Raw genomic sequence first — 24756 nt, forward strand, 5'->3', positions numbered from 1 at the left:
AGCCTGTTGAGCTAAGGGGTCATTCTCCTGATTTCAGCGGGGGAAGCACAAGCATGTCTCAGTGGCCCAGGGCCTGCAGGCCCTTGTCCCTTATGAGAGGGCTGTCCAGGCCCTTGCCCAGCCGGGATGCGGGTGCAGCCCATGTTTGAGGCAGCCCTGCGGGTGAGTTGTGCAACCCCTGCAGCTGTGGCATGAAAAGCCAGGGTCTGGCTAAAGGGCCAGGCAGGGCTGCAGCGTGTCGTCGCCAGGATAGTAGCCGGACACGGTGCGGGAGGTGGCCCCACTGCGGTGGGCGAGGGAGCCGCGCTCTGCTCCGGGCCAGGGCAGGGCTGGGGGGACACCCCCCCCCCAGCACCGGTTCCAGGCGCTGCCAAAGCGGAGTGACAGCAGCCAGGGCGGAGAGCGCGCCCGGAGCCCTGCAAGGGGGACAATTAACCCCGGATTAGACGGGGCCGGTGGCGGGTGCCCTTTGCAGCACGAATTCCCTGCGGGACGGGAAAGCCTTTGCACCGGCCCCCCCGGGCTGGCTGGAGCGCAGCAGGGAGCCTCCCCCGGCGCGGGCCGGTAGGAGAAGCCGCTGGATCCCTGGGCTGGGGGGCCGGGCTGCCTTTAGGACCGGGAGGGAGAGATGCGCAGGGCGGTCAGTCCCCAGCCAGCCCCAGGCGCGGCTGCGGCGGTTCCTCTGCTCAAAGCTCCGCCGCTTCTCCCGGCAGCAGGGGGGGCTGGCCGCTCTGCCATGCGGGGCCGCTCGCGCCTGCTCCCCGCCAGTCCCGCGGTGCAGCCCGCTCGGCTCTGCGCTGCGCCGCGCCGCGCCCGCAGCCCGGCCTCTCCCGGGGCGCCGCCGTGCGGGGCGCCTCGCGGGCCAGGTGAGCTCCGCCGGGGGATGCGGCGCGGGTCGGGCGCGCCCCGGCTGGGGAGCCGCGGTGCGGGCCGAAGGGAGGGTCCCAGCCCCGCTGCCCGGGCGGCGGAGCCTGTCACCGCTGGGGGTGCACGTGTTGCTCCTGCCCCCTGGTCTCGGGGGCTCCCCGGGGCTCCCCGGGGCTCCCCTTGGAAGGGAAGCGGCGCTGGGCTCACGCGCTTTATTGTCACCCCGCGGGCGCCGGGACCCTCCCTCGGGGAGCGGCCGGGCTGCAGCTCTGGCCCCGCCAGGGCTCGGGCTGCCGGGGGAGGTGGGCGCAGGGCGCAGTTTGCTCCAGCTGCCGAGCCGGGGACGTGCCAGGCCGGCTGCCCGGCGCGGACACAGACTGTCCCGCTGAACACCAAGGGGAAGTTTGTTTTCCGCCCAGGAGACCTGTCGGGGGCTGCCCGGGGAGAGAGGCTCCTGGGCCCGCAGCCGGGACGCCAGCGCTGCGCTGCGGTCCGCTCCGGCCGGCTGCGGGACGCTGCCGCAGGCAGGGAGCGAGGTGGTGACCGCCCGGGGATCGGTGCACAGCAGCCCAGGTGTCAGGGCGGTGCATGGTTCAGGGGAAGGGGCAGGCTTGGACTGTGGGAGCAGAGCCAGTGTCAAGCAAAATCCCTCTGCAGGAAGAAGCGATTTGCTCCGTCCCTTCACAGGTAGGAACCGATTCCTCCGGGGGAGGGAAGCTGGTGGGTGAAGCGAGCCCCTGGGAGTCAGCAAATGTGGGTCTCTCCTGCCGCCGATTGCTGGGTGATCTAGGGCACGTCTGTTATCCCAAACTGATCCTCGGTTTCCTGTCGGTAACATGGAAATGCAGCTCCCTCACCCGGGTCTCCAAAGGCTTCATTGGGGACAATTTGCAAAATGCTGGAAGGTCTTTCTGTGCAAGGCACTTCAGCAGTGGCAGCTGTTCCTGAGCAGAAATTAGAGTGTTGTCAGAAGATAGGACACGGACTTGTAGATAGTTTGTACTGTGTCCTCTGCAAAGCACGGTTTGTTTGCAACAAAAACTGTAGCAATGAGGCCTGCAAAGGTTTATCCAGTTGTATTTCTTAAAATAGAAAGAAATGCTGAATTATCCAGCGACATGAGACCCCCCAGCTTTAGAAAACACCTCTTGGGCTCTGAGTCACAAGAATAAAAGTGAAAAAGAAAAAAGCTGCTAAACAACTACAGGTAAGTGGAGAAAGGAGAGACAGGAAAGAACCTAGAAAAAATAGAACCTGGGGGGGGGTGTTATACACTCAGTTAAAATAATGAGCCATGGACCCCTCTGAAACTGGGTATTAACAACAATTAAAAGGTGCTTTGATAGTCTTAAACCTAGGCAGATGTGCCAAGTGTATTTTTTAAAGGAGATGGATTGTTGTGGGTTGCAGGCTGCAGCCATGGTGAGGAATACACCTGTCTACATTCCTGTGTGAAGATAGTTCTTGCTAACGAGTCATGTCTACCTCCAGCTAGCAGTATCTGGAGCCTCTTCATACTAGCTGGAAGCTCAGCTGCTTCCCAGGATACATTAATTCTCATTTTACTGGTCAAGGTGACATTTTAGCGACAATTTTTTATCTATGGGTGGTGCGCGTTTATGAAAGATAAATGCATTTGTAATAAATTAAATCAAGCCAAAGAACATTGCATTCCACCACCAGCACCACATACTTAACAAATCACACACAGAACGAAAGCTCCAGGTTATACAAATGCAGAGATCATGCAGTGCACTGTGTATCTGCAGCATATTCCATTTCAGCTCATTCTGAATTCAGTGTTCCTAATGTTTTGGCTTCATAGGATGGTATCAGGTGTTGTGTATTCTAGCAATGCCCACTAATGCCCTGATATGATTCTCTTCCTTTCCATTATAAATTCCTATCAGCAGGCATTTATAACTTAGCCATAAATGTCCGTCCAGGACGGCGTTAAAACCAGTTTGGTCTGCTAAGACTGCAAAGCCAATTAAGTTTACTGACCTCAGAATTTGTGTGTGCATCCTTGTGTGTTTTCAGAAACAGAAATTTGACAGGTTGTGATTTACATTGCGCCAGTGGGAGAAAAGGAAAACAAAGCGAAAGTTTTAATATTAGAAATAACTAATAACTTTAGTTCAACCAAGATGTAATAAGTCTGGGTGTATGCTTGGGCGTACGGCTACACAGATTAAAGAATACATCCTTTGGCCAAACTTTCCTACATGTGATTAACACAATAGAGCCTTAGAGCTGTTACAGTCTGTGCAGTAACAATAAACCAAAAAGCCAGACCCTCAGCTGGCACAAATCCATGTCCCGCTAGTGATTTAGATGCGGCGATGCTAAGGATCTGGCCAGAAGGACTCAGCAAGGCATGGTTAGTGTCATCACAGACGTGTGATGGGTTCAGGTTAGAAGGCAGTGGTTTTCTTTGCACGTGCAAAAACTGCATTTCAAAAGAGCAATGCAGTACATGTGGGATGTGCGTGTATGCCTGCAGTACACAGGCTATTTTTATACAGACCTATCCTTGTCCCTATTGCGTGTATCTATCTATTAGCCTTTGTAAAGGTCCCTATTCCCCACCCACACATACCTGCAAAATTTCTTTATTTTTAAGCACTGAAGTCTCGATTCAGCAAAGCATTTGAATGTGTGCTTAATTTGAAGTCAGGGGAATTTCAGTTTTGCTGAATTGGAGTGCCAGGCCTGTTTCTTCCTCTTCCCGGAGGCTCTGGGAAGAAGCAAGGGGTTATTCTCGAGGCCTGCCGAGACCTTAGGGGATCTGGCTGCTTGCAGGTGCCCCCAGCGCAGCTCCAAAGAGGGATTGCACCCTGCACCCAAAAGCTGGTGCAGCCCTAAGATAGCATCGCTTTTCTGTGGATTTCCCAGTGGTTTGCAGGGGGAGGACGATGTGCGCTCTACTCCTGACAGGCCCACCCACCATCATCCTGCAAAGCTTGGGCCTGCTTAAAGCAACACACTTGCTTAAGCACCTTGCTGGGTGGGGGCCCGCAGGTGACCCTCCATCCCCATCCAGAGTCCTCGGCAGAGTCAGGCCCGGGTGGGTACTAGCCCCTCTCTATTTCCATGCCCCGAGCCGGGAACCCACCCGATTTTCAGCCAGTCTGGCCATGCCGGCAGGCGAAGATGCTCTCCTTGTGGGGTCTGCTAGGCTGGCCCTGCCATAGCTCTGGGTTTGATTCAGCTCCGCTAGGCTTTCCAGGGCCCGTTACCCGTGCTCAGTATAGGAGCTAAAAACCATCCATAAAGGCTGATTCCAGGCCCAGCGGGATGCATGGGAAGCCTCTCATTGATTTCAATGGGCTTCGGACCCACCCTGAGCGCGTTTACCTCTGGTGTAGAGATTGTGCCCAAGCCCCACCCAACCTGACTTTGGTTTCTTCCCATGCTCCTGTCCCACTCCAGGCCCAGCCCAGCCCGGCCCCCGTCCAGTTACTGTTACGTGGCATGTTGGCACCACTGTCTGTCTCTGGCTGCGATTGCTTAAAAACCTGACAGAGCAAGCTCTGTTCTATTGCCCTGACAGTGTCAGCTTAATCTAACCCTCCTGCCCGGTTAGACTGATATTAGCTATTTTACCGCATTAATTCTGAATTGTCTCTCTCTTTCCCCATTGGTGCTTCCCATCCTCTGCTCTGTCCTTGCCTGGTAGACCCGAGCGGCCCCAGCTGAGATCAGGGTTGTGCTAAGCTCTGTACATATGCAGTCCTCATGTTGAAGAGCTTACAGTCAAAATAGTGAAGGCAGAAATGGGTGGTGGGAGGGGAAACCGAGGCACAGGGGTGTGAAATAACTGGGTGAAGGTCACAGAGCAGGTCCGTGGCAGGGAGATGAATAGAATCCAGGTCTCCTGGGTTCCAATCCAGTTTCTAGAAACCTTGGCCTGCTCCGTAGGCCAGCTCTGTTACAAGTGACAGTGGATTTGCCTCTATAGGCTACTTTGGAAAATGTAATTGAGAAAATCATGTAAAGTTGGAGACTCTTGGTAGAAGGAGTTCACAGGAGTGAGTCCAGCAGTTGTGCGCAAGGCGTGAGGCCAGCTGCAGTGCAGTGACAGGTCTCATTACCCATGCACCGCTGGAGCACCAGTTGGGGAAGAGCTGGAAGGTACCTTGCCTATTAAATTGGTCTCTGTCTGTTGGCTTGCAGTTGACCTGCCGTTTACGTTATCTCTGAAGCAAACTGTGATCCTGCTCGGGGTGTGGTCTAATATGGCATCATTCGTTTAAATGCCTTGTCAATCAGCCTAAGCGTGCTGGTCGCATGATTACCACAGACGTGATTACCCTGGAGAACTCTCAGCCTTGTGGTCTCAGGGTTCATGCTGGTTAAATAGACTGTGCGAGGTCACAGCTGATCCTGTACGATGGGGAATTGCCCTGACCACCTCAGGGGCGAGCAATCAGACTGCTGGCCCCTTGGGATACTGGTTCCTATCTCTAACAGGGTCTGCTTTACCATGCTGCCTACGGCAAATTGCCCCTTGATGGTGATAAGCCAGGTGGTGAACAAGGACCACTGATACCGTTTACGTCTGGGAGGCAGGAGGGGCTTGTGATGAAGGTTTTGGCCTGAAAGCCAGTAGGCCTTTTTTCAATTCTAAGCTTTTCTACCTGCTTCTTCTAGAAGAGACCAAGGGGGAGATGCTTGATAGCATGTGGCCTTAACTTCTATTCATGGCAGTGGGTGGTAGGCACTCAAATATCTCTGAGGGCCTGGGCCTCAGTCTCTCTCTGCCTCATTTCCCCATCTGCAAGACGCCAGTTAATAGCAATTCTTTTCTCCCATTCTTTGTCTTGTGTGTTTAGACTGTAAGGTCTTCGTTGCAGGGACTGATTTTTTCCTGTGTGTTTGTACAGAGTAGAGCACTGTGGGCCCTGATCTCAGAGGTGCTATTGTAACCCAGATCACAGTAATAATTAGAGAGGAGAGATGCCCTGGCAACTCGCCCCCCAAGATCTCAGGAGGGAAGTCCATCTCCAGTGGAACAATGAAAGTGCAGGGTTGTTCCGCTATTGCTGCTATCTGGCTCTTATCTAGAACTTCTCATCAGTAAATCTTGAAGTGCTTTGCAAAGCAGGTCAGTATTATCCCCATTTTACACATGGGGAAACTGAGGCAGGGGACAGTGACATGATTTGCTCCCAGTCACTCAGCAGGCTGCTGGCAGAGCCAGGAGTAGAAGCCAGGTCTCCTGAGTCCTCATCCAGTGTCCTAGCCACTGGGCCACACTGCTCCCCTTAACCTGCTCAAATACTACAGTGGTGGGTATGCTATAAAGCCTGGACTACAGTAGAAGCCTCTAGCTATTATCTTTGGGAAATCATGGGAGACGGGGGAGATTCCAGAAGACTGGAAAAGGGCAAATATAGTGCCCATCTATAAAAAGGGAAATAAAAACAACCCAGGAAACTACAGACCAGTTAGTTTAACTTCTGTGCCAGGGAAGATAATGGAGCAGGTAATCACAGAAATCATCTGCAAACACTTGGAAGGTGGTAAGGTGATAGGGAATAGCCAGCATGGATTTGTAAAGAAAAAATCATGTCAAACTAATCTGATAGCGTTCTTTGACAGGATAAATCTGATAGCGTTCTTTGACAGCCTTGTGGATAAGGGAGAAGCGGTGGATGTGATATACCTAGACTTTAGTAAGGCATTTGTTACGGTCTCGCATGATATTCTTATAGATAAACTAGGAAAGTACAATTTAGATGGGGCTACTATAAGGTGGGTGCATAACTGGCTGGATAACCGTACTCAGAGAGTAGTTATTAATGGCTCCCAATCCTGCTGCAAAGGTATAACAAGTGGGGTTCCGCAGGGGTCTGTTTTGGAACCGGCTCTGTTCAATATCTTCATCAACGATTTAGATGTTGGCATAGAAAGTACGCTTATTAAGTTTGCGGACGATACCAAACTGGGAGGGATTGCAACTGCTTTGGAGGACAGGGTCAAAATTCAAAATGATCTGGACAAATTGGAGAAATGGTCTGAGGTAAACAGGATGAAGTTCAATAAAGATAAATGCAAAGTGCTCCACTTAGGAAGGAACAATCAGTTTCACACATACAGAATGGGAAGAGACTGTCTAGGAAGGAGTATGGCAGAAAGAGATCTAGGGGTCATAGTGGACCACAAGCTTAATATGAGTCAACAGTGTGATACTGTTGCAAAAAAAGCAAACGTGATTCTGGGATGCATTAAGAGGTGTGTTGTAAACAAGACACGAGAAGTCATTCTTCCACTTTACTCTGCGCTGGTTAGGCCTCAACTGGAGTATTGTGTCCGGTTCTGGGCACCGCATTTCAAGAAAGATGTGGAGAAATTGGAGAGGGTCCAGAGAAGAGCAACAAGAATGATTCAAGGTCTTGAGAACATGACCTATGAAGGAAGGCTGAAGGAATTGGGTTTGTTTAGTTTGGAAAAGAGAAGACTGAGAGGGGACAAGATAGCAGCTTTCAGGTATCTAAAAGGGTGTCATCAGGAGGAGGGAGAAAACTTGTTCACCTTAGCCTCTAATGATAGAACAAAAGCAATGGGCTTAAACTGCAGCAAGGGAGATTTAGGTTGGACATTAGGAAAAAGTTCCTAACTGTCAGGGTAGTTAAACACTGGAATAGATTGCCTAGGGAAGTTGTGGAATCTCCATCTCTGGAGATATTTAAGAGTAGGTTAGATAAATGTCTATTAGGGATGGTCTAGACAATATTTGGTCCTGCCATGAGGGCAGGGGACTGGACTCGATGACCTCTCGAGGTCCCTTCCAGTCCTGGAGTCTATGAGTCTGTGAGAAGAAAGTCACCAGAGTTACTCTGGGTCCTACGTCAGTGTAAACGTGATCTGAATTTATCCCTAAGTGATGCTGAGAAGTTCTGGGCATTGTGATGATGCAGAGTTAAGGTTGCAACTGAATTTTAATTGAATGCCCAGTTCTGGCCTTTGCTAAAATCTACAGCAAGGGTGAGATTGGCCTTGAATGTGTGATGTGAAGTATGGGACCAGGGTAGAATTTTTCTACGTCATTTGACCTGTTTTCTGATGTCTGGGGTGAATTATTAATTAGGCGCCGAGAAGCCAGTGACGTCATTTTAGATTTCTACTGCATTGAATGAGAGCAGCACTGTGCCCTTCCCTACAATTAAGAATTCAATTATCCACACCAGAGAACAGATGTATCTGCAGGCTCCAAAAGTGCAAGGCAGGGCAGTTTGCTTTCCTTCTGCTTGGCTAAGTGACCTCAGCTGCTGACTGCGAGGTTCCTTTCTCCGGGAAGATTCTGCTGTTCGTGGCCGTCCTGTGCACAGGCTTCTTTGAGCGAAGGACGGGTGTCCTGCCGAGTTTCAGATACGTCAGTGCCTCGTGCTTGCCTCCAGTATGGAAATCTGCTAATAGTGAATAAAGGAGGAGATCTCTGGGGGGGCAAAGTCCAGTGTAGAGACCTACGTGGGGCTCTCAGCAAGGTCAATGGGGAAGGCTCCAGCATATAAAGCGAACATATGTGTGTTTTCCCAAAGAACAAGAATCCCTCTTCTCCAAAGCACATCCCGCTACACCTCTGCAGAGTGTCTGAGTGAGCTCAGGCTCAGCCCGAGAGGAGAGGGGCCGATGGCAGAGCTAAGAGACCCACACAGTCTCTGGGGGAGGGATCGGAGAAGGGGAGGCGTGAGCAGAGCAGTAGAACTGAGCTGCCCATCAGTGAAGACATGAGCCTAGCTGATGGCAGTAACCTTGGGGGTGGGGGGACACCAGGGAGGCACCTTTCTGAATGTGGAATGTCTCTCTTCAGGCTCTGATCAGAGGTCTGGCATGAATGGGGCTGGGCTCAGCTATGGGCAGGTAGGTCAGAGTTAGTTAGCTGTGCTGGAAAAGCAAATGGCAGTTTAATTTCTCAGCCAAGCCAGAGTAGGCTGTGTAGCAAACTTAGCAGCACCAGCTGCTGCTGTTGCAATGTGGTTTGATTGTTAAGAGGCAGAGCATAAAGCCTGCGAGCTGGAGCCTTGAGACTGAGGTAGGGCACTCCCTTCTCTTCTGGGCATATTGTCTCTGTAGTGCTCCCCCTCTATCAGACACAGGGCTGGGCGTTACCGTAGGGAAAAGCCGGGGTAGCGATACTGGACTGATTCCACCCCTGTTAATGGATTTCTGCCCTGTTTAGACACAGGTCTTACTGTGCCTTTCAATGGAGTGCATGCATGAGGATCCTCAGCTGGCATCCCGCTGGTCACGTGCTCAGATTGGGGAAGGAGACAGCTGCAAGTGGGACATGCATCTCTGTTGCCCAAATTGAAGAGGGGAGGCAGATTGGTCTTGTGTGTGAGACGGTGGGCGTGCGCGTGGGCTCGGGCTCGGGCGACCCTTTCTCCCACCCCTTGCCAGCTCATTCCACCGGCGACTGGCCCTAGTCACGGGCTGTCAAGGGCCTAGCACATGGCCCAGCTCACAGTTGGGCCCCTAGGTTTTACTGTCATACAAATACCAATAAAATCAAGACAAAACACAGCAGTTCAGCCTGAATTCTGAACAGGAAGCAGCTCTGAAAAGCCAGCTAAGCGCTCGTGAGCAGCCCCGCTGTCCCTTGGGGAGCGCTGGGGTAAGACACACTTTGCATTCACAAGCCCAAAGCTGTTTGGCCTCATCGGCTTCATTTATCAGCCTCGCAGAGCTGGGCCTCGTGGTCAGTGAGAGGCCTGGGCCTCACCTGGCCGGGGGCTGCAAGTTCAGATGAGGGACGCTGCCAGGTGCGCGTGGGGAGGTTGCTCAGCCTGGGTTGATTTTACTACGATTAGCCTGTCCGCTCTTAGCATAGCGCAGCGTGCCCCAGGCGGCCCGGGACCGGGACTGATCACCCCACTTGCTCCTCTGGTTGGGTCAGTAGCTTCCCCAGGCCGGGTACTGACGGGGAGGGCGACATGACCGCTGAGCCTCCCTCCACCTCCGTCCTCAATGGGCAGAAGTGACTCGCTCTGAAGGGCAGTGTTAATTACCTGTAACAGTGTCCTGCTGACGCTTCACTAGGGCTCCAGGGAACGACCATTCTGTCACTAGCAGCTCCAGGCTGGGAATGTACAGGAAGACTCTCCTGCAGAGCTCTCTGGCCAGCCAAGATATTCTGTGCTACAGCTTGGCCTGGGAACTTGGGCAAGGAGCATTTTCAGCCCTGCGAGTGAGCCGTGAGTGTGTGATACTGGCCTAGGAGCCGGGCGGCGAACTCCCCTGAGAAGGGGGGCAGGGGGAGGGAGGGAAGCTCTCTAGATCAGAGGCGCCTGTGTCAATGATAAATTAGTTGCCGTGGTTGTGTACTGCTGTTGGCTTCCGTTCTCCCGAGTGAATGCAATTCTACACCAGGAGCCCGAGCCCCAGGCAGTTTCCACCGGAGTAGCAATGCTGAAATTAATGGGGCCAGATCCCCAACTGGTGCAAATCAGTATAGGTGCATTGAAGGCCCCCTCAGGCAGCTAGAGGGGTCGCTAAGGGGTCCCTGGACGGCAGTGGAGTTGTACCGATGTACGCCGGCCAGACCGTACGTGTGTTTCTAAGAGCATTACAGAATCAAGCACATCAAACTGCCTCCAGCTTTAGCATCTGACCAAAGTTAGAACTTCACCAAGCAGTAACTGAGCATTAGAAGTGCAGGCAAGGCTCAGGCTCACCTGTCAGTAGCCCAGAGACCTGCCCTGCAGCGGATCCAAGCTGACCATCCTGGCTTGATTCTGCACCCTTGTGCCATCAGAAGAAGCTGTGAGTCCTGCATGGGGCGCATGCGCCGTGCAAAAGGCCCATGTTCACTACCCCCTAGCTCAGGGAGGGTCTGATCCTGCTAGGGTGACCAGACAGCAAATGTGAAATATTGGGATGGGGGTGGAGGGTAATAGGAGCCTATATAAGAAAAAGACCCAAAAATCGGGACTGTCCCTATAAAATCAGGGATCTGGTCACCCTAGATCCTGCTCTCGTCAAGCTCGGTGGGGAGTTTAGCATTGATTTCATAGGGAGCAGGTACAACCAAAGGAGGAACACTGGAGTGAAACGTGTCTGCTGAAGGAGGATCAGCTGGTCTCTTGGGGAGACAGGATAAAAGGGCAAATAAAGAGATCTTCAGAGCTCTGACATCCCGGCGGGTTGCTGGCTGCGTGGGGTCAGGGCTGTGAGGAGCTGAATGGAAAGCGATATGTTTTTAACAAGGGAGGAGCTCGTGGTGGTGTTTATATTGTAGCAGCAGGGAGAGGCCAGCCAGGGCTTGGCATTGTGTGGACACTGAGGAAATGACTGTCCCTAGCCCAGCAAGTGGGAATTTTAAAACTCTCCCTGACCTGCACTTTGGCAGAAGTCATTCTGGTAACGCCAGGTGGCACATCCGGCTGAAATAAATCCACTTTGCAGCACACACGGTGGCAGTGTTAAAGCCCAAGTGAAGGCCCAGCGTAGATGCTTCTTATTTCATACCCAAGCACTCCCCTTAGCTTTGCATTTTGACCCTTATTTCCATCCCGGCTCAGACACTAATTCATGTGTGCGCATTTCAGACTCTGATTCTAGTTTTAAAGAGGAAACTCAGCTTTCATAGGAGAGGTGCAGAAATGACTAACAGCAGTGTTCCCATCCCTAAAGCAGTGATGTCCTGCTGGACAACCCAGCTTCCAGAAGGTTGGCAAACGAAACCCATTGTGCACCTTGCCAAAAGTGTGGGTAGCCTGGGCTGAGGTTGGTAATAAGACACATCTTCCCCTTTCTTAGGGTCTGCCTACATGAATTGAACTGCTGTCGTTTTACCAGTCTAATGACCCGTGTGACGCTCTTACTCCAGAGTAAGAGAGTTGAGTTTATATTGCTTTCAAAGTGACATATGCTAAACTGGAAAAAGGCTCTTACGTTGGAAGAAGCTTGCCCCCATGGGGAAATATGTCAGTATAACTATCTTGGTATAATTAAGCCACTGAATTTCCCCTATAGACGATCCCTCACATGCTCACTGAGCCATGAAATAGTTAATGTAATGTAATCACTAAGACCCACTGAAATCAATGGTGCAGTTCATGCTTCTGGCTCTCTGCAAACTTAGGAAGACACCTGCATTGGTTACATTCAGGCTACGTTCTCAAGGTTTTTTCACAACCACAACAGCGAGAGACTTGCTTTTTTTGTAACTGAAAGCTGAGTTTCTAGAGAACAGTTGAGAGGCCTATGGGTGTTGCTCTAGCTGGTCCTTCAGGGATGTACTCCATATTCCGGAGAACACTATCCTAACTGATTGATAAACCCCACAGAAGAACCAAATCTATGTAGAGGATTATTTATTGTGGTGAGGGTTTTCAGAAGTGTTCAGCACTAGCTGAGTTCTGCCCTCAGTGAATTCCATGGTAAAACTCCCATTAACTTCAGCGGGAGAAGGGTTAGGCCAACCATGAGTGCTTCTGAAAATCACATCCTTAAAATAGATCATTTACAGATGGAAAAAGTCAAAAATCTTGAAAATATTCATTCAAAAACCCATTTTTTTCAGTTAAAATGTTTTGTTTCAATAACTTTCAAGTGTTTTGACTTTTTTTTTCACTCATTAGCTTAAATTTCTAAACGAAAAGTCACTGTGAACCGGAAACCTGGCATTTTTGTTTTGAACGAAACAAAGTATTTCAACAACTTAATAACTTTTTTTTTCAACATTGTTTAGCATCTGGAGATCTGTGCAAACTGGCTCTGTATCATCAAAACCAAAATTGTTTGTGAATCAGCATTTTTTGATGAAAAAGCAATTTGTGAAAATTTTTTCCCAACCAGCTGTATGAATAGGCTGAGAATTTTCATAATTTCACATACGGCTCTTTTGAACAATGGACTAATATAGTCTGGGGGCTAGACCTGATAGCCAGACTCCGACTTCACAAAGTGACACACACACACACACACAGGCACAGCTCAGAAAATTGTCTGTAACTGTGTTTGCACATGCATAGCAGGAAGGGCGAATGCCATGGTCAGTGCTTCGTAATGCTTGTCATCATATGCCTCTGATATATGTCTGGTTTCACTCTGGTAAACGTGTGGCTCAGAAATACAAAGGACTTGTGAGGGCTTGGAATCAGACTGTCTGCTGTGGGCTCATCCTTGCTGCTTTACTGCTGAGAAATGTATAGATAACTTTGAGTCCCTTGGTATCTATTGACCTTGTTTTCTACTGCACAACAAAATTTGTTGGCATTCAAGTTGATTATTGATTAAAGCTTAGTGGCTTGCAGCTCAGGAATTTCCCCTCAAAAGAAATCAGTGACACCTTTTATTCTTTTGTTGTTGCTGTATTCAAATAAAGAGAGACAAGCATCTCGCCCAGTCTGACCCAGTCTCAGAGCATTGGGTCAGCTTCCTGTTATGGGTGGTGCGTGGTTAAGCAGCTACAGATTATGGCACAAGGGATAAGCAGTTTTCCTAGAGTGTACGGCATTTCCTGGTTGACCATCCAGTGACTTTTTCTGAGCTATGTGAGATGCATGATTCCTTGAGAATCATATCTGAATTAGGGGAATGCATTAGCCCTATTACTGTAGGAATTCTGAGTGGAAATATAGTTCATTTTCTCATCCTTGCAGTAATTTCAGAGAGAGATTTCAGAGTGGACCAACCAAATGATCCTGCCTGTTTAAGAAAATGCCTGTTGGTTTAGGATCGTAATTCGAGTGGGTGGCTACCAGCCAGTTAATCGTTAGCTCTGCCCTGGGCATGTTGAAATCAATGGCAAAACGCTCTTGGGAGAGTGGTGCCTTAAGAAATGTATTGTTACTTCACCTTTAAGGTCTGGCACTTCTGGTGTGGCATCCCTAGCTGGAGACCGAACTTGGCCTCTAGTCTGAAGTTAAATGAGATCAGCCTGGGTACGCCATTCAGGGCTGTGAAAAATCTCATGCCGTAACCAACATAGTTAGGTCAACCTAACCCAAGGGGAAGACACGGCTCAGCTGATGGCAGAATTCTTCTGTTGACCCAGCTACTGCCTGAGAGGTGGATGAACGATGTTGATGGAAAGACCCCGTTGGTCGAGGTAGGAAGTGTTTACGTTATGGTGCTGTAACGCCATTGCTGTGCTGCCGTAGTGCAGACTTACCCTCCACGGTCACCATAGCAACTAGAGTGGTCATTGTTTGCCATTTTTTTTTCCAAATCACCTACGTGACTGAAACAACGAGGAGTCCAGAGGCACCTTAAAAACAAACAATCGGTTAGTCTTTAAAGTGGCCCGGACTCCTCATTGTTTTTGTGGATACAGACTAGCACAGCTACCTCTCTGCTAAGTGACTGAGGAGTCTAAGTCCCAAGATTTAGTCACAGCCGAAATCCCATTGGTTTTCAATGAGATGTAGGAGCCAAAGTGCCTAAGTCACATTTTGAAAATGTCACTTTCTCCCAAGTCACTTAGGTCCATATTTCAATTGACTCGGGAGATAAGGGAATTTTAGCACCTAAAAATCTGGCCCTTAGGCACTTAGGAGAATTTTGCTCTGTGTTCCCCAGCCCCACACCTCTTTTCTCCCCTGGGATGGGCGAAGAATTAGAGGATAGTTTTCATTTCCAAAAGTGCCAAGTGATTTTTGGCTGTCTCAGTTGTGGAGTGGCCAACTCAAGACCCGTTAAGGGCTCTGGTTTTCAGAAAGTTCTGAGTACCCTGCCTCTGTCAGGGCCCTTTATGCTGTTTCAAGTTGGGTCCTTAGACTCACTAGTCACTTTGGAAATGTAGGCTGCTTGGTGCACTGCAAGATTCTCCAGCCCCGCTGCTTCTCTGAGCCCTCCCTAGCCATGTGTGGACAGGGCCCAGGACGCTGCTGTCCCTCTGGTCATGGAGGCAGTATTAGCCTGGGTGCTTTCCCAAGGATAATGTCACTGATTTTGTCATTGCTGTAAGTGGCTCAACTCTCCACTGCTTTGTGTCCCTACTCACAGCTGTGTGGAGCAAATCCAGTGTGTGTGTAATACTCTGCCAGATGAGCTGGCAAGCGTTTTACTCCCACTTGTGCTGTTGTTATTTACAACCCAGGATGAGACTCCGGCTCCTGGAGCTGGTTGTTATCTGGCCCGTATTAGTGCCTACAGCAAGCAGGCAGGGAACTTGACAGCTGAACTTGAAGGCAGAGATAAGGGTGGCTTGAAATTGCAATTTCCCAAGTGCTACTGACACAAACAAGACTTTCTTTGTTGAGCGGTGTGACTTCCTGGAGGTGTGGGTCCTGATCACACGATCTTAGAGAAGCCACTCAGGTCACCGGCACAACAGCGGCCACCCTGTGCATCATTTTGGGGCACTGCCTGACGTACGCAATTTATCCCAAATGATGCCCCAGTTGTGGGGTTTCCCGTCAGCATTTCTGCGTGATGACTCTGTGTGCATGGACAAATGCGTGTCAGGTGCCAGCCACGGGGCAGAGGGCAATTGTTGATGATGGAAAAATTTCACTCTGCTTTACTGAGAAGCAGGACACTTTTTCTATGTGAGACGGGAATGGGAAAAGCTGGAATATCCAGGGAACAATGGTTAGCCCAGGTTATGATGTCTGATACTGAGAACTAATCAGAATGTGAGAATATTTCTGTGCTATCCTTGTCTTGCTTGCTTACTTTTGTCAATAACTGAAGAGAAGCAGGGCCGCCCAGAGGATTCAGGGGGCCTGGGGCAAAGCGGGAGAGCTGTGTGCTTGTACTCACCCAACGGCGGTCCGGGTCTTTAGTAGCATTTCGGTAGCGGGAGCCTCTTCAGTTGCTCCATGTCTTCGGCAGCGCTGAAGGGCCCTCACTGCCAAAATGCCGCCGAAGACCCAGAGTGACTGAGGGGCTCCCACCACCGAAGATACGGACTGCCGCCGGGCCAGGGCTTGTGGGGCATTTTGGAGGTGGGGGGGCCCTTCAGTCACTCCACATCTTTGGCAGCATGGAAGGGCCTATTGCTGCCAAAGATCTGGAGCAATTGAAGGGCCTCCCGCTGCTGAAATGCCGGCCGAAGACCTGGACCGCCGCCAGCCCAGGGCTCGCGGGGCCCCTGTGGGGCCCGGGGCAAATTGCCCCACTTGTCCCCCCGCCCCCCGATGAGACGACATACTGATGCTAGAGGAGTATTCGGTGATGTAAGGCAGATTATAAAACCTTTAAGAGCAGCTTCTGGAAGAGATCCTGTACTGTACTCAGTCAGAAATTCCTTGTATCTTAGTACCATCTGGAGGCCCAAGCCAAGATCTGGGCCCAGTGTGCTAGGAATTGTATGTATATACACAGTGCGAGAGATGCTCTTTGGAGGCTACCATGTGAACAGGCAAGTGGTTATTTATTATCCCATGTCATTGTCAGAGTACAGAGACAGTCAGTGATTTGCCTAAGGTCATTCAGGCATTCTGTGGCAGAACCAGGATTTGAACCTATATCCACTGAGTCCCCGTGCAGTGCCTTAACTACAGGCCGTGCTGCTTCTCTACCGCCCCATATGGTGCCCATCAGGGGGTGGTTTGGCCAGCTTGCTCCTGAAACTCCTCTGAAGCCATCCGAGGCTTAGAGATGTCTGTTGCTGAGCAGAGAAGATGAGACTGGTACAAAACATCATATGACTTGCTTGGCCCATGGCGACACGTGGCTCTGTTGTGTGTGTTTCTTTCCTGAGCCAGCTGGAGGAGAGGTTTCCACTAATAGAGAAGAACCTTCTGGAAGAGCTGAGGTGAATGACTATTATACTGTTGTTGAAACTGGTTATTTAGGGCCAGCTGCAGACCTGGGTCCCCGGGTCCTGGCCCCAATGAAGATCACGTCCCTGTTAAATGAATATTCATATCAAGGAAGTTAGAGGGAGCTAGGTTGGCTGTTCCTGAAGGGGAGGGATATTCAACACTGATGTCCGTCCACGCGTTTAGCCTGATGCCCAAGTAAACTGCTGGCCTAGAAGGCAAGCCTGAGGCCTCATGTCCAAGAGGTCCCTTTAGAGAACTGTCCAGTAACTGACGGCCCGATTGGCTCCTCCCACAGCAAAACATGTGGGCAGAATCTGAGGAGGAAGAAATCTCCATTGGCTGGAAATCACTGTTGTGAGGGGTCTCCTGGCTGAACCAGGGCATCTGTCCACAGTAATTGGGGGTCAGGTCCAGATTGACCTTGAGACTCTTCTCCTTGGTGGCCTCCAACAGCTTGGCAAAGGTCTCCTTGGTGCCGAGCTGGGGGGTCCTCTTCCCCCTACCTCCCGGTACAGCAGGCTCCAAAGCCTGGGGATCCATGAGAGTCCAGGGCCATCAGGATGGGAGTTCTGTGCCAGCTCTGGGATCCTGTTGCTACCTACCCCACTGTTCCCTGGTAGATATTCGATGAGTGTTTCCCCAGCTGATGGCTGTCCCTGTGCCTTTGAAGGGATGTCCCACAGCAGCAGAGGTGGAAGGGGTGGTTTTACAAAGCAGCTGAACAGAAATATTGAGGCTTTGTGTGTTACCAGTAGTTGGCATTTTTCATTTCCTCACAGCAAAGGGGTAATATGAAATTGAGAGGCCCACCAGAATATCAAATATTGAAGATAGGTTTGATTTTAGGGCCGTCTCAACTGATAATGTCCCTTTCACCTAGGTTTTGAGGGGATTTGAGGTGGGGCGTGGCATGTGGGAAATGGCAAACTGATCTCTTAAAGACACAGTTGTTGTCCAGAAGCTCAGTGAGAATGGACTCCAAGGTGGGTCTCCCATGTGCCATTTGCTATCACTGTTTCATGTACAGCATTCTGGATGAGAACATAAGATGACTTTGTCCCTGTAAAACTAAACTAGCTCTTACTAAAATAACTATTTACGAAGGTGCAGCAGCCAGCACTCCAGCCATGTGCACCAAGACTGACTTCCTAGTGCTTTCCTCAAACTCTTCCCTCCTGCAACCTGTGCTCTGCCCTCTGGGTTCCATGCAGGTTGCCATAATTGCTGCTCTCAAATTGCCAGCTTTACTTAGGAGCTGAAGAAGCAATTCTCCTTTCACTCACGCTGCTTTTACCCTAGTGTAACTGCAGTGGCATCGGTGGAGTGACTCCTGCTTTACACTGGCGTGAGCTAGAGGGGAAAATTGGGTCATTGCTTTGCAGGATGATGAGCATCATTCATTTAAATGAGTTTTAATAATTGAAGATGAGGCACCTTTTCTGACGACTCCTAATATTGTCTCATGTTAGTTGTATTGAAAAGGGATTTAAATAATCCTTCAGTGAAACTGACCCTCAAATTCCTAGCTAAATGAACCTGGAAACTAGCTTAAATATTCTCAGTAAGTTCTACAGGCTTAGGGCCAGATTCATCCCTGCTGCAACTCCATGGGCATCCACCAGAGTGGAATTTTACCCACCCTACCTTCATGCGAATTCTGTCAGTGCGAGTTCAGAACTGTTAGCCAAGAGAATAAAGTGGATCCTTCACATGTTAAACCAAGAGGGTCCTAGTGCCTTGAAAACAAGCAGCGGGCAGCAGTTGGAACCTATTTACACTGGCTTTCTTGTACTGTAAACAATCTTCCTACTCTATCCCCAGTGGAAAGAACAGCAGAGGAGCAGTTACAAGTGTTTTAAACCTCTCCAGCTGCTAGGCAGGGGGACAGCCAATATTTGAAATCTAGAATTGTTTGGAAGAAACCAGCACGAAAGACGGGGATTCTGCTTGTCATGGTCACTGCGGGACAGGATTTCCCCACTCCCTTGTTCACATGGGATGGAGAGAGAGGGCAAAGAAGCTCTAATTAGAAAGATATTGAATTCAGCTTTGTCTCTAGACAGTCCACAGGAGTGAAATCCTCGCAGTAGGGTGGGTTGTCTTGGAGAGCCTGCTCCACGCCTGTTGAAGTCAATACATTTTTCCGAGCTTTGGATCAGACTAGGAGAGTGAGAGATCATCTGGGCTCCTGTTGATTTACTGGATACCTGTGAACCTCAAGTAGCAATTTACACTGGCTGCATTGGAAGCAAACAGGTCTCCCCAGAAGGCGGTGCCTGGGCCAGAGAAGAGTGTTCTTAGCCTGATGATTTCTAGTGTCTTGACGGAACCCCACTAGCTAGAAGAGACGGATTAGGCTTCTTCTAGTGCTGAGTCGCATGAGAGGTTGATGAGGCTACGAGAGTGGCCATGTTCGGGCATCAGTCCTTTCGCTCCAGCGGCAGACGCCTTTGCTTTCAGGTCTGTAGGTCCTGTGTTCAAACCCACTGGCTGCCCCATGCAGCACTGATAACCCTGACACTAACCATACGGCTACGCTGCAGTTAGACACTGCGACTGGCTTGGCTACAGGGCTATTTAACTGGGGTGTCTATGCCCGGCTGCTACCCAGGTTTTTTAAGAACCCAAAGCAGTGGTAATTTCAGTTTTTGTTTGGTTGGTTTTGGTTTTTTAGGCGGTATGGGGAATAAATGAATAGTGAACACAACTCATCTGTCTGAGAAATGATTGACACAAGCAAGTGGGCTTTTATTGAAAACTGCTGTTAGTTAGATTTTAAGCACACATACGCGATAGGTGTAGGACATTTTAGAAATAGTTATTTACAGTTTGAAATGGCTTTGAGTGATCACCAGCCAGGTTTTTAGGGCCCTTTTTTTTTTTTTTTGTCCAGCTGATGAACAGTTTAGATGTCAGCTTTTTGCCCAAAGAAAAGCTCCTCGAACTGCTTTAAAGCATATTTTTAATTTAATTTTTATAGCTAATTTTAAACAAAGACAAACAAAACAACCTTTAGTGATTTTAGTGGGTTACTAATTCTTTAAATTTTAATGAACTATTATTTAAAGCATTTTTAGTATTTGTAGTTATAACAATAATCCTAGAATCCCAGGGTTGGAAGGGACCTCGGGAGGTCATCTAGTCCAACCCCCCCTGCTCAAAGCAGGACCAATCCCCAGACACAGAATCATATCTCACAAGCCATGACAGAGGCCTCCCAACGCACATCTGAACTGAGCATTATCCGTATTTTGTAGATGGGGAAACAGTCTCAGAGAAGTAAAATGTATTGTTCAAGAATATGTTAGGGCCATTAAAAACCAAAATTGCTATTTATTTACTTTTTATATATAATTTTTTGTTTTATGTTTTTATTTCAATAGCAAAGCTGCAAACTAAGATTTTCCTGTCTCTGTGAGGTTTGGTTTAGAGCTGGCAGTGGCTGAACATACAGAATTGCTGACTGCAGTTCTGTCAAATTGTTGGGCACACACAGGAACATGACACTGGCTCAGGCTGGAGCCCGGGCTCTAGGACCCTGCATGGTGGGAGGCTCCCAGAGTTCAGCCTGCTGCCAGAATGGCTACACTGCAATTAAATTGCCTCGCTGGCACGGGCCAGCTGCAGGTGTCTAATGGCAGCGTAGACATACGCTTAGTGAAATGAAAGCCAGATCTGCCTGAAACGACTCCCCAACCCCATATTCATCTATATACAGATGAAGAATTGTTTGGAGATGGGTCTCAATGGAAATATTAACACACGAACCCACACTATACATGTGTGGTGATCTCTGGAAGAACTGAGTCCCATTAGCTCCTTGGGACAGATGTCAGGTGGTATTGTTCAGTCAGTTTGAAGGGAAACTGCCCTCCTGCCCCTTCCCCTTTTCCTCAGACCTAAAGGCTGAAATTTCAACAGATAACGAGCCCCTGCCAGGAACCCCGAGAGCTCGGCAAGAATCCATTTGCTGTCAGGTCTGGGCAAACACAATGGATGCTTTCACTTCACCTTGTTTTTGGACTTGTAAGTGTTTTTGAATGTGGGAGTGCACACCAGGACAGGAAATTCTCCATCCAGCGATTGTGTGGTCTGCGTGCAAGTGAAGTGAAAAGCACTCGCCATACAATTGCTGCGTGAAACATTCTGGACAATGGGCCCTAGCCAGGCAGTGGGCACAGACCCTGCCTTTCACATCCCTGCCAGTCACGCCGCACGCCAGCACATTCCCTGCTGTCTCTCTTGGAACCCGATATCTTGGCTCCATCAGCAGCGTGGGAAGACCTGAGTCGACCTGTATGTTGTACGTGTCATACCTGGCACACAGGGATTGCCACTCTGGTCCATTTGGCCCCTTATCCTGTCTCTGATGGCCGTCAGCACCAGCAGTTTCAGAGAGACACACAAGAAACTCTGTGTCATGGCTCTGTCCCTCTAATGGCAGTTCAATATGAGAGGTTTACAAGCCTGCTACTGGCGGGAACTAACAGGCCTGGTGCTTTGGCTCAAGCCAAGTGGTAGCTGCTGTTGCTTTTAGGTTAAGGGTTCGGTCCCCTCAGATGATCCACCCAGTGGTGTCATTGATAGGTGGTGACCCCTGGGGAGCTTTGAATTCCTCCGAAGCTCAGGGCAGCTTACAGGGCCAGGGGGAGCACGGGATCCCTCCTAGCAAAGTGGCTTGGCTGAAGCGTGTAGAAAGGGGCGGCGAGTCTTCGGCACTCTCTGTGCGAACAGGGCAGGCCAGATTCCAAGATGTGTGGGGTTTTTTCCCATTCTTTGTTAATTTGACAGGGGAAGGTGCAGTGGATGCTCATGGGTTTTTGTGCCATGAGTGTGGAATATCTCCCAAGGGTCGATGCTTAGCTGAAATCCTCCTTCTGGCATGGTGAAGCCCAGTGCGAAAGCGTAAACCCCATGCTGGCTTGGGCGTTCCCTCTTGTTCAATGCGTTAGACTACAGCAGTTCTCAAACTTCATTGCACTGCGACCCCCCTCTGACAACAAAAATTACTACCTGACCCCAGGCAGGGGCCCCAAAACCCCACTGTCCCAGGCGGGGTGGGGCGAGGGGAAAGGGAGGTCAAAGCCGAACCCCAAGGGTTTCAGCCCCAGGCAGAGGCCCATAACCCGAGCCCTGTCGCTCAGGGCTAAAGCCCTCAGACTTTGGAATGGGCCCTGGGCAGTGGAGCTCTGGCTTCAGCCTCGAGCCCCAGCAAGTCTAAGGCAGCCTTGGCAACCCCATTAAAACGGGGTCCCGACCCACTTTGCAGTCCCAACCCACAGGTGAGAACCCCTTCGTTAAAGTCTGGCTTTAAAAGGACTTGGTTAGAAAAGGCCTGGGAAGTCCTCACTCCTGCTAGCTGCGGTGTGCACTTGGGGCTCTGGGTGGGCCGGGCGATCTCTCTGCATGGAGTGGCTGGCAGGATCGGGGCCTACATTAAACCTGCTATCAGGTGTCGGAGGCAGAATTGGGAGGTCCTAATATTTAATTTTCACGTTAGTATTTATTTCCCCCCTCCCTCAGGAAAATGGGAGCCATTACTCCAGTGTGACCAGTGTTTCCGAGTGACCAGCTAAGATCCCTGTGGGAGGAAGGAAAAGAGCAACATGGATGGGCTCCTAGAACAGACCAGTGTGTTAATGCACAGTAAAATCGCTGAAGCTGGGAAAAAGAATGGCTTAATTAACACCAGGAACTTAATGGCGGAGAACAGAGATGGCTTGGTCTCTGTGTACCCAGCCCCACAGTACCAGAGCCACATCGTGGGGAATCTCGCTGCTCAAAGCAGGAATGACCCAGTGCAGCAGCTGCTGGACCCCAATACGCTCCAACAGACTGTGGAGTCCCACTACCGCCCCAACATCATCCTCTACTCGGAGAACATGCTGCGCTCCTGGGGGGAGAGTGTGAGTGCCGAGTGCTGCGAGACCACCTTCATTGAGGACCGCTCCCCCACCAAGGACAGCCTGGAGTACCCTGACAGCAAGTTCATTGACCTCTCCAGTGACGACATCAAGATCCACACCCTCTCCTATGACGTGGAGGAAGACGAGGATTTCCAGGAGCTGGAGGTCAGATATTGCATGTTGCCTGATCGGCGGGGGATGGAGGGGGACGTTATTTCGAATGTTGTGGGAGGGGCATGATGCTCGTTTCCAGGACTGGTGTGGCCCTGATCCGAAAGGCACTTGAGCACATGTGTGACTGTAACTGGTCAGGTGAAACCTCCAGTCCCATTGAAGCCACAGGCAAAATTCACATTGACTTCGGTGGGGCCAGAGTTTCACCTGTTCGCATCAGTAGGGAGCCTCACAGGCTTGCAGTGGTGCACGTGCTTTGCTGGGCTGCGGCCTGGGTCGTCTTGCCTGGATCTGGCTACCTCTAATTGCCCTGAGAAGTGTGTCCACATCAGATGTTACTGTATCAGCCCTGAACCCAACAAAGTTCTAACTGCATTGGTTGGTGCAGATGTTCTGGGTGAATGTGAGGCCATAGCCTCACGTGGTCCAAATAGAACCTAAAAGGCTAAATATTTTTTTGTTGTTCCCTTGCCAGGGGATTTCTCCATTCCAAAAGGCCTAGATGGGAAGAGTTTGCAAGCTTCCGTTTTCCCTAGGGCTCCCTGTTCCATTTGATTGCTGCATGTCTCTGAGCCAAACGGCAGGAATGGTTTTTTCTTTGCGGTTTCTGTACCAATAGGGCAGGGAAAGGGGAATTCTACATGGCCAGTTCCGTGGCTGCCATACTGTCTTGGCTACCAACGCCACGCGAGAGACTTTGTCTTAGCAAGGTGTGCCAGAGGAGTTTGCTGTAAGAACCCTGTCCTGTGGCATTTACCAGTCAGCTCTGGGGGCTGGGATTTTAGGAGAAGAGATTGCGCAGCTGGCCCCTTCAAAGCCAGCTCTTTCACATGGGGTTTGATGTAGATAATTACAGTGGGTCTTTAATTGCATGATACTGTTGTTGACACATCTGGCCCTAACTCCTGCTCCAAGAGTCCCTCCCTTCAGTTGAACTCAAATCAGCCAGGCCTTCTGAGGCCACCTGGAATTTCAGTGAGAGCCTGATGTGAGTGTAGACCGCCCCTGGAGCCGACCTGTTGGGGGGGATCAGTGGAGGGCCTGTGTGCGCGCTGAATGGGCTTCTCCCTCTTTCACAGGGGTCTGTGGTTTAACAACAAAATATACTGTGACAGACCCAGGCCAGTGGGGTACAGGAGTCTGGTAGAGGGCAGACATACTGGTCACTGGCTGAGTAGTTTTCTGTTCCCTGAGTGACCAGAGCAGGGGCTGCACTAGAGTAATCAGGAACCTGCTAGAACCAATTAAGGCAGACAGGCTGATTAACCTGCCTCGATTGGCTGCAGGTGATCTAATCAGAGCACCTGGGTTTAAAAAGGAACTCGCTTCAGTTTGTCGTATGCGTGTGAGGAGCAGAGAGCAAGAGACACAAGGAACTGAGACTGAGAGGCTGTGCTGCTGAAGGACTAAGGAGTACAAGCGTTATCAGACACCAGGAGGAAGGTCCTGTGGTGAGGAGAAAGAAGGTGTTGGGAGGAGGCCATGGGGAAGTAGCCCAGGGAGTTGTAGCTGTCATGCAGCTGTTCCAGGAGGCAGTCTAGACAGCTGCAATCCACAGGGCCCTGGGCTGGAACCTGGAGTAGAGGACGGGCCCAGATTCCCCCCAAACCTCCCAACTCCTGATCAGACACAGGAGGAGTTGACCCAGACTGTGGGTTCCACTAGAGGGGAAGATCACTGAGGTGAGCAAATCTTCTTCCAGTAAGCGCAGGACCCACCAAGGTAGAGGACGAACTTTGTCACAATACAAAAGGAGCCCAGTCCAAACGGGGCCTGCTGTGGTCCAGGGGTTCTTCCTGCTAAGTCTAATGGCTGTTCGATTGGGTCTGGGGAGGCGTGGTTCTGTAAAACCAGGGGCGGGGGAAGTAGCCTCACGCTTTCCCACTTTTCTTTCAGAGAAGGTAGGAGAGAGACCCTCTTTCCCCTTCAATCGCTGTAGGGAGAAGCATCTGCTGGTGGCTTGGGCGCTAGGCTCAGGAGACCTGCATCCTGCTCCCATGTCTGCCCCTGACCTTCAATGCAGCCTTGCAGCATTCTGTGCCCTGGTTGGACTGCCCGGCCTGTGGAGCAAGGCGCATCTCATGCTG

General features: G+C 50.5%; 1 protein-coding gene across 10 annotated transcripts in view; it reads left to right on the top strand.

The window, feature by feature from the left end:
- Positions 1-355: 355 nt before the first annotated feature.
- SYNDIG1 (synapse differentiation inducing 1) overlaps positions 356-24756 on the top strand; it is a 123947-nt gene continuing 99546 nt past the window's right edge. The window contains exons 1-4 of one of the 10 annotated variants that reach the window (XM_030558246.1): positions 1356-1554; positions 1960-2074; positions 22113-22660; positions 24566-24570. In XM_030558246.1, coding sequence (XP_030414106.1) covers positions 22196-22660; positions 24566-24570 — 470 coding nt within the window. In that variant the 5' untranslated portion in view covers positions 1356-1554; positions 1960-2074; positions 22113-22195. Of the gene's footprint in view, positions 565-805; positions 867-1352; positions 1555-1959; positions 2075-13660; positions 13928-22112; positions 22661-24565; positions 24571-24756 lie in introns of those variants that run through there. The other 9 variants (XM_030558240.1, XM_030558239.1, XM_030558245.1 and 6 more) reach the window with 9 other exon arrangements.

The sequence above is a fragment of the Gopherus evgoodei genome, chromosome 3, assembly GCF_007399415.2.
Source record: "Gopherus evgoodei ecotype Sinaloan lineage chromosome 3, rGopEvg1_v1.p, whole genome shotgun sequence".
In the NCBI taxonomy this organism is placed as follows: Eukaryota; Metazoa; Chordata; order Testudines; family Testudinidae; genus Gopherus; species Gopherus evgoodei.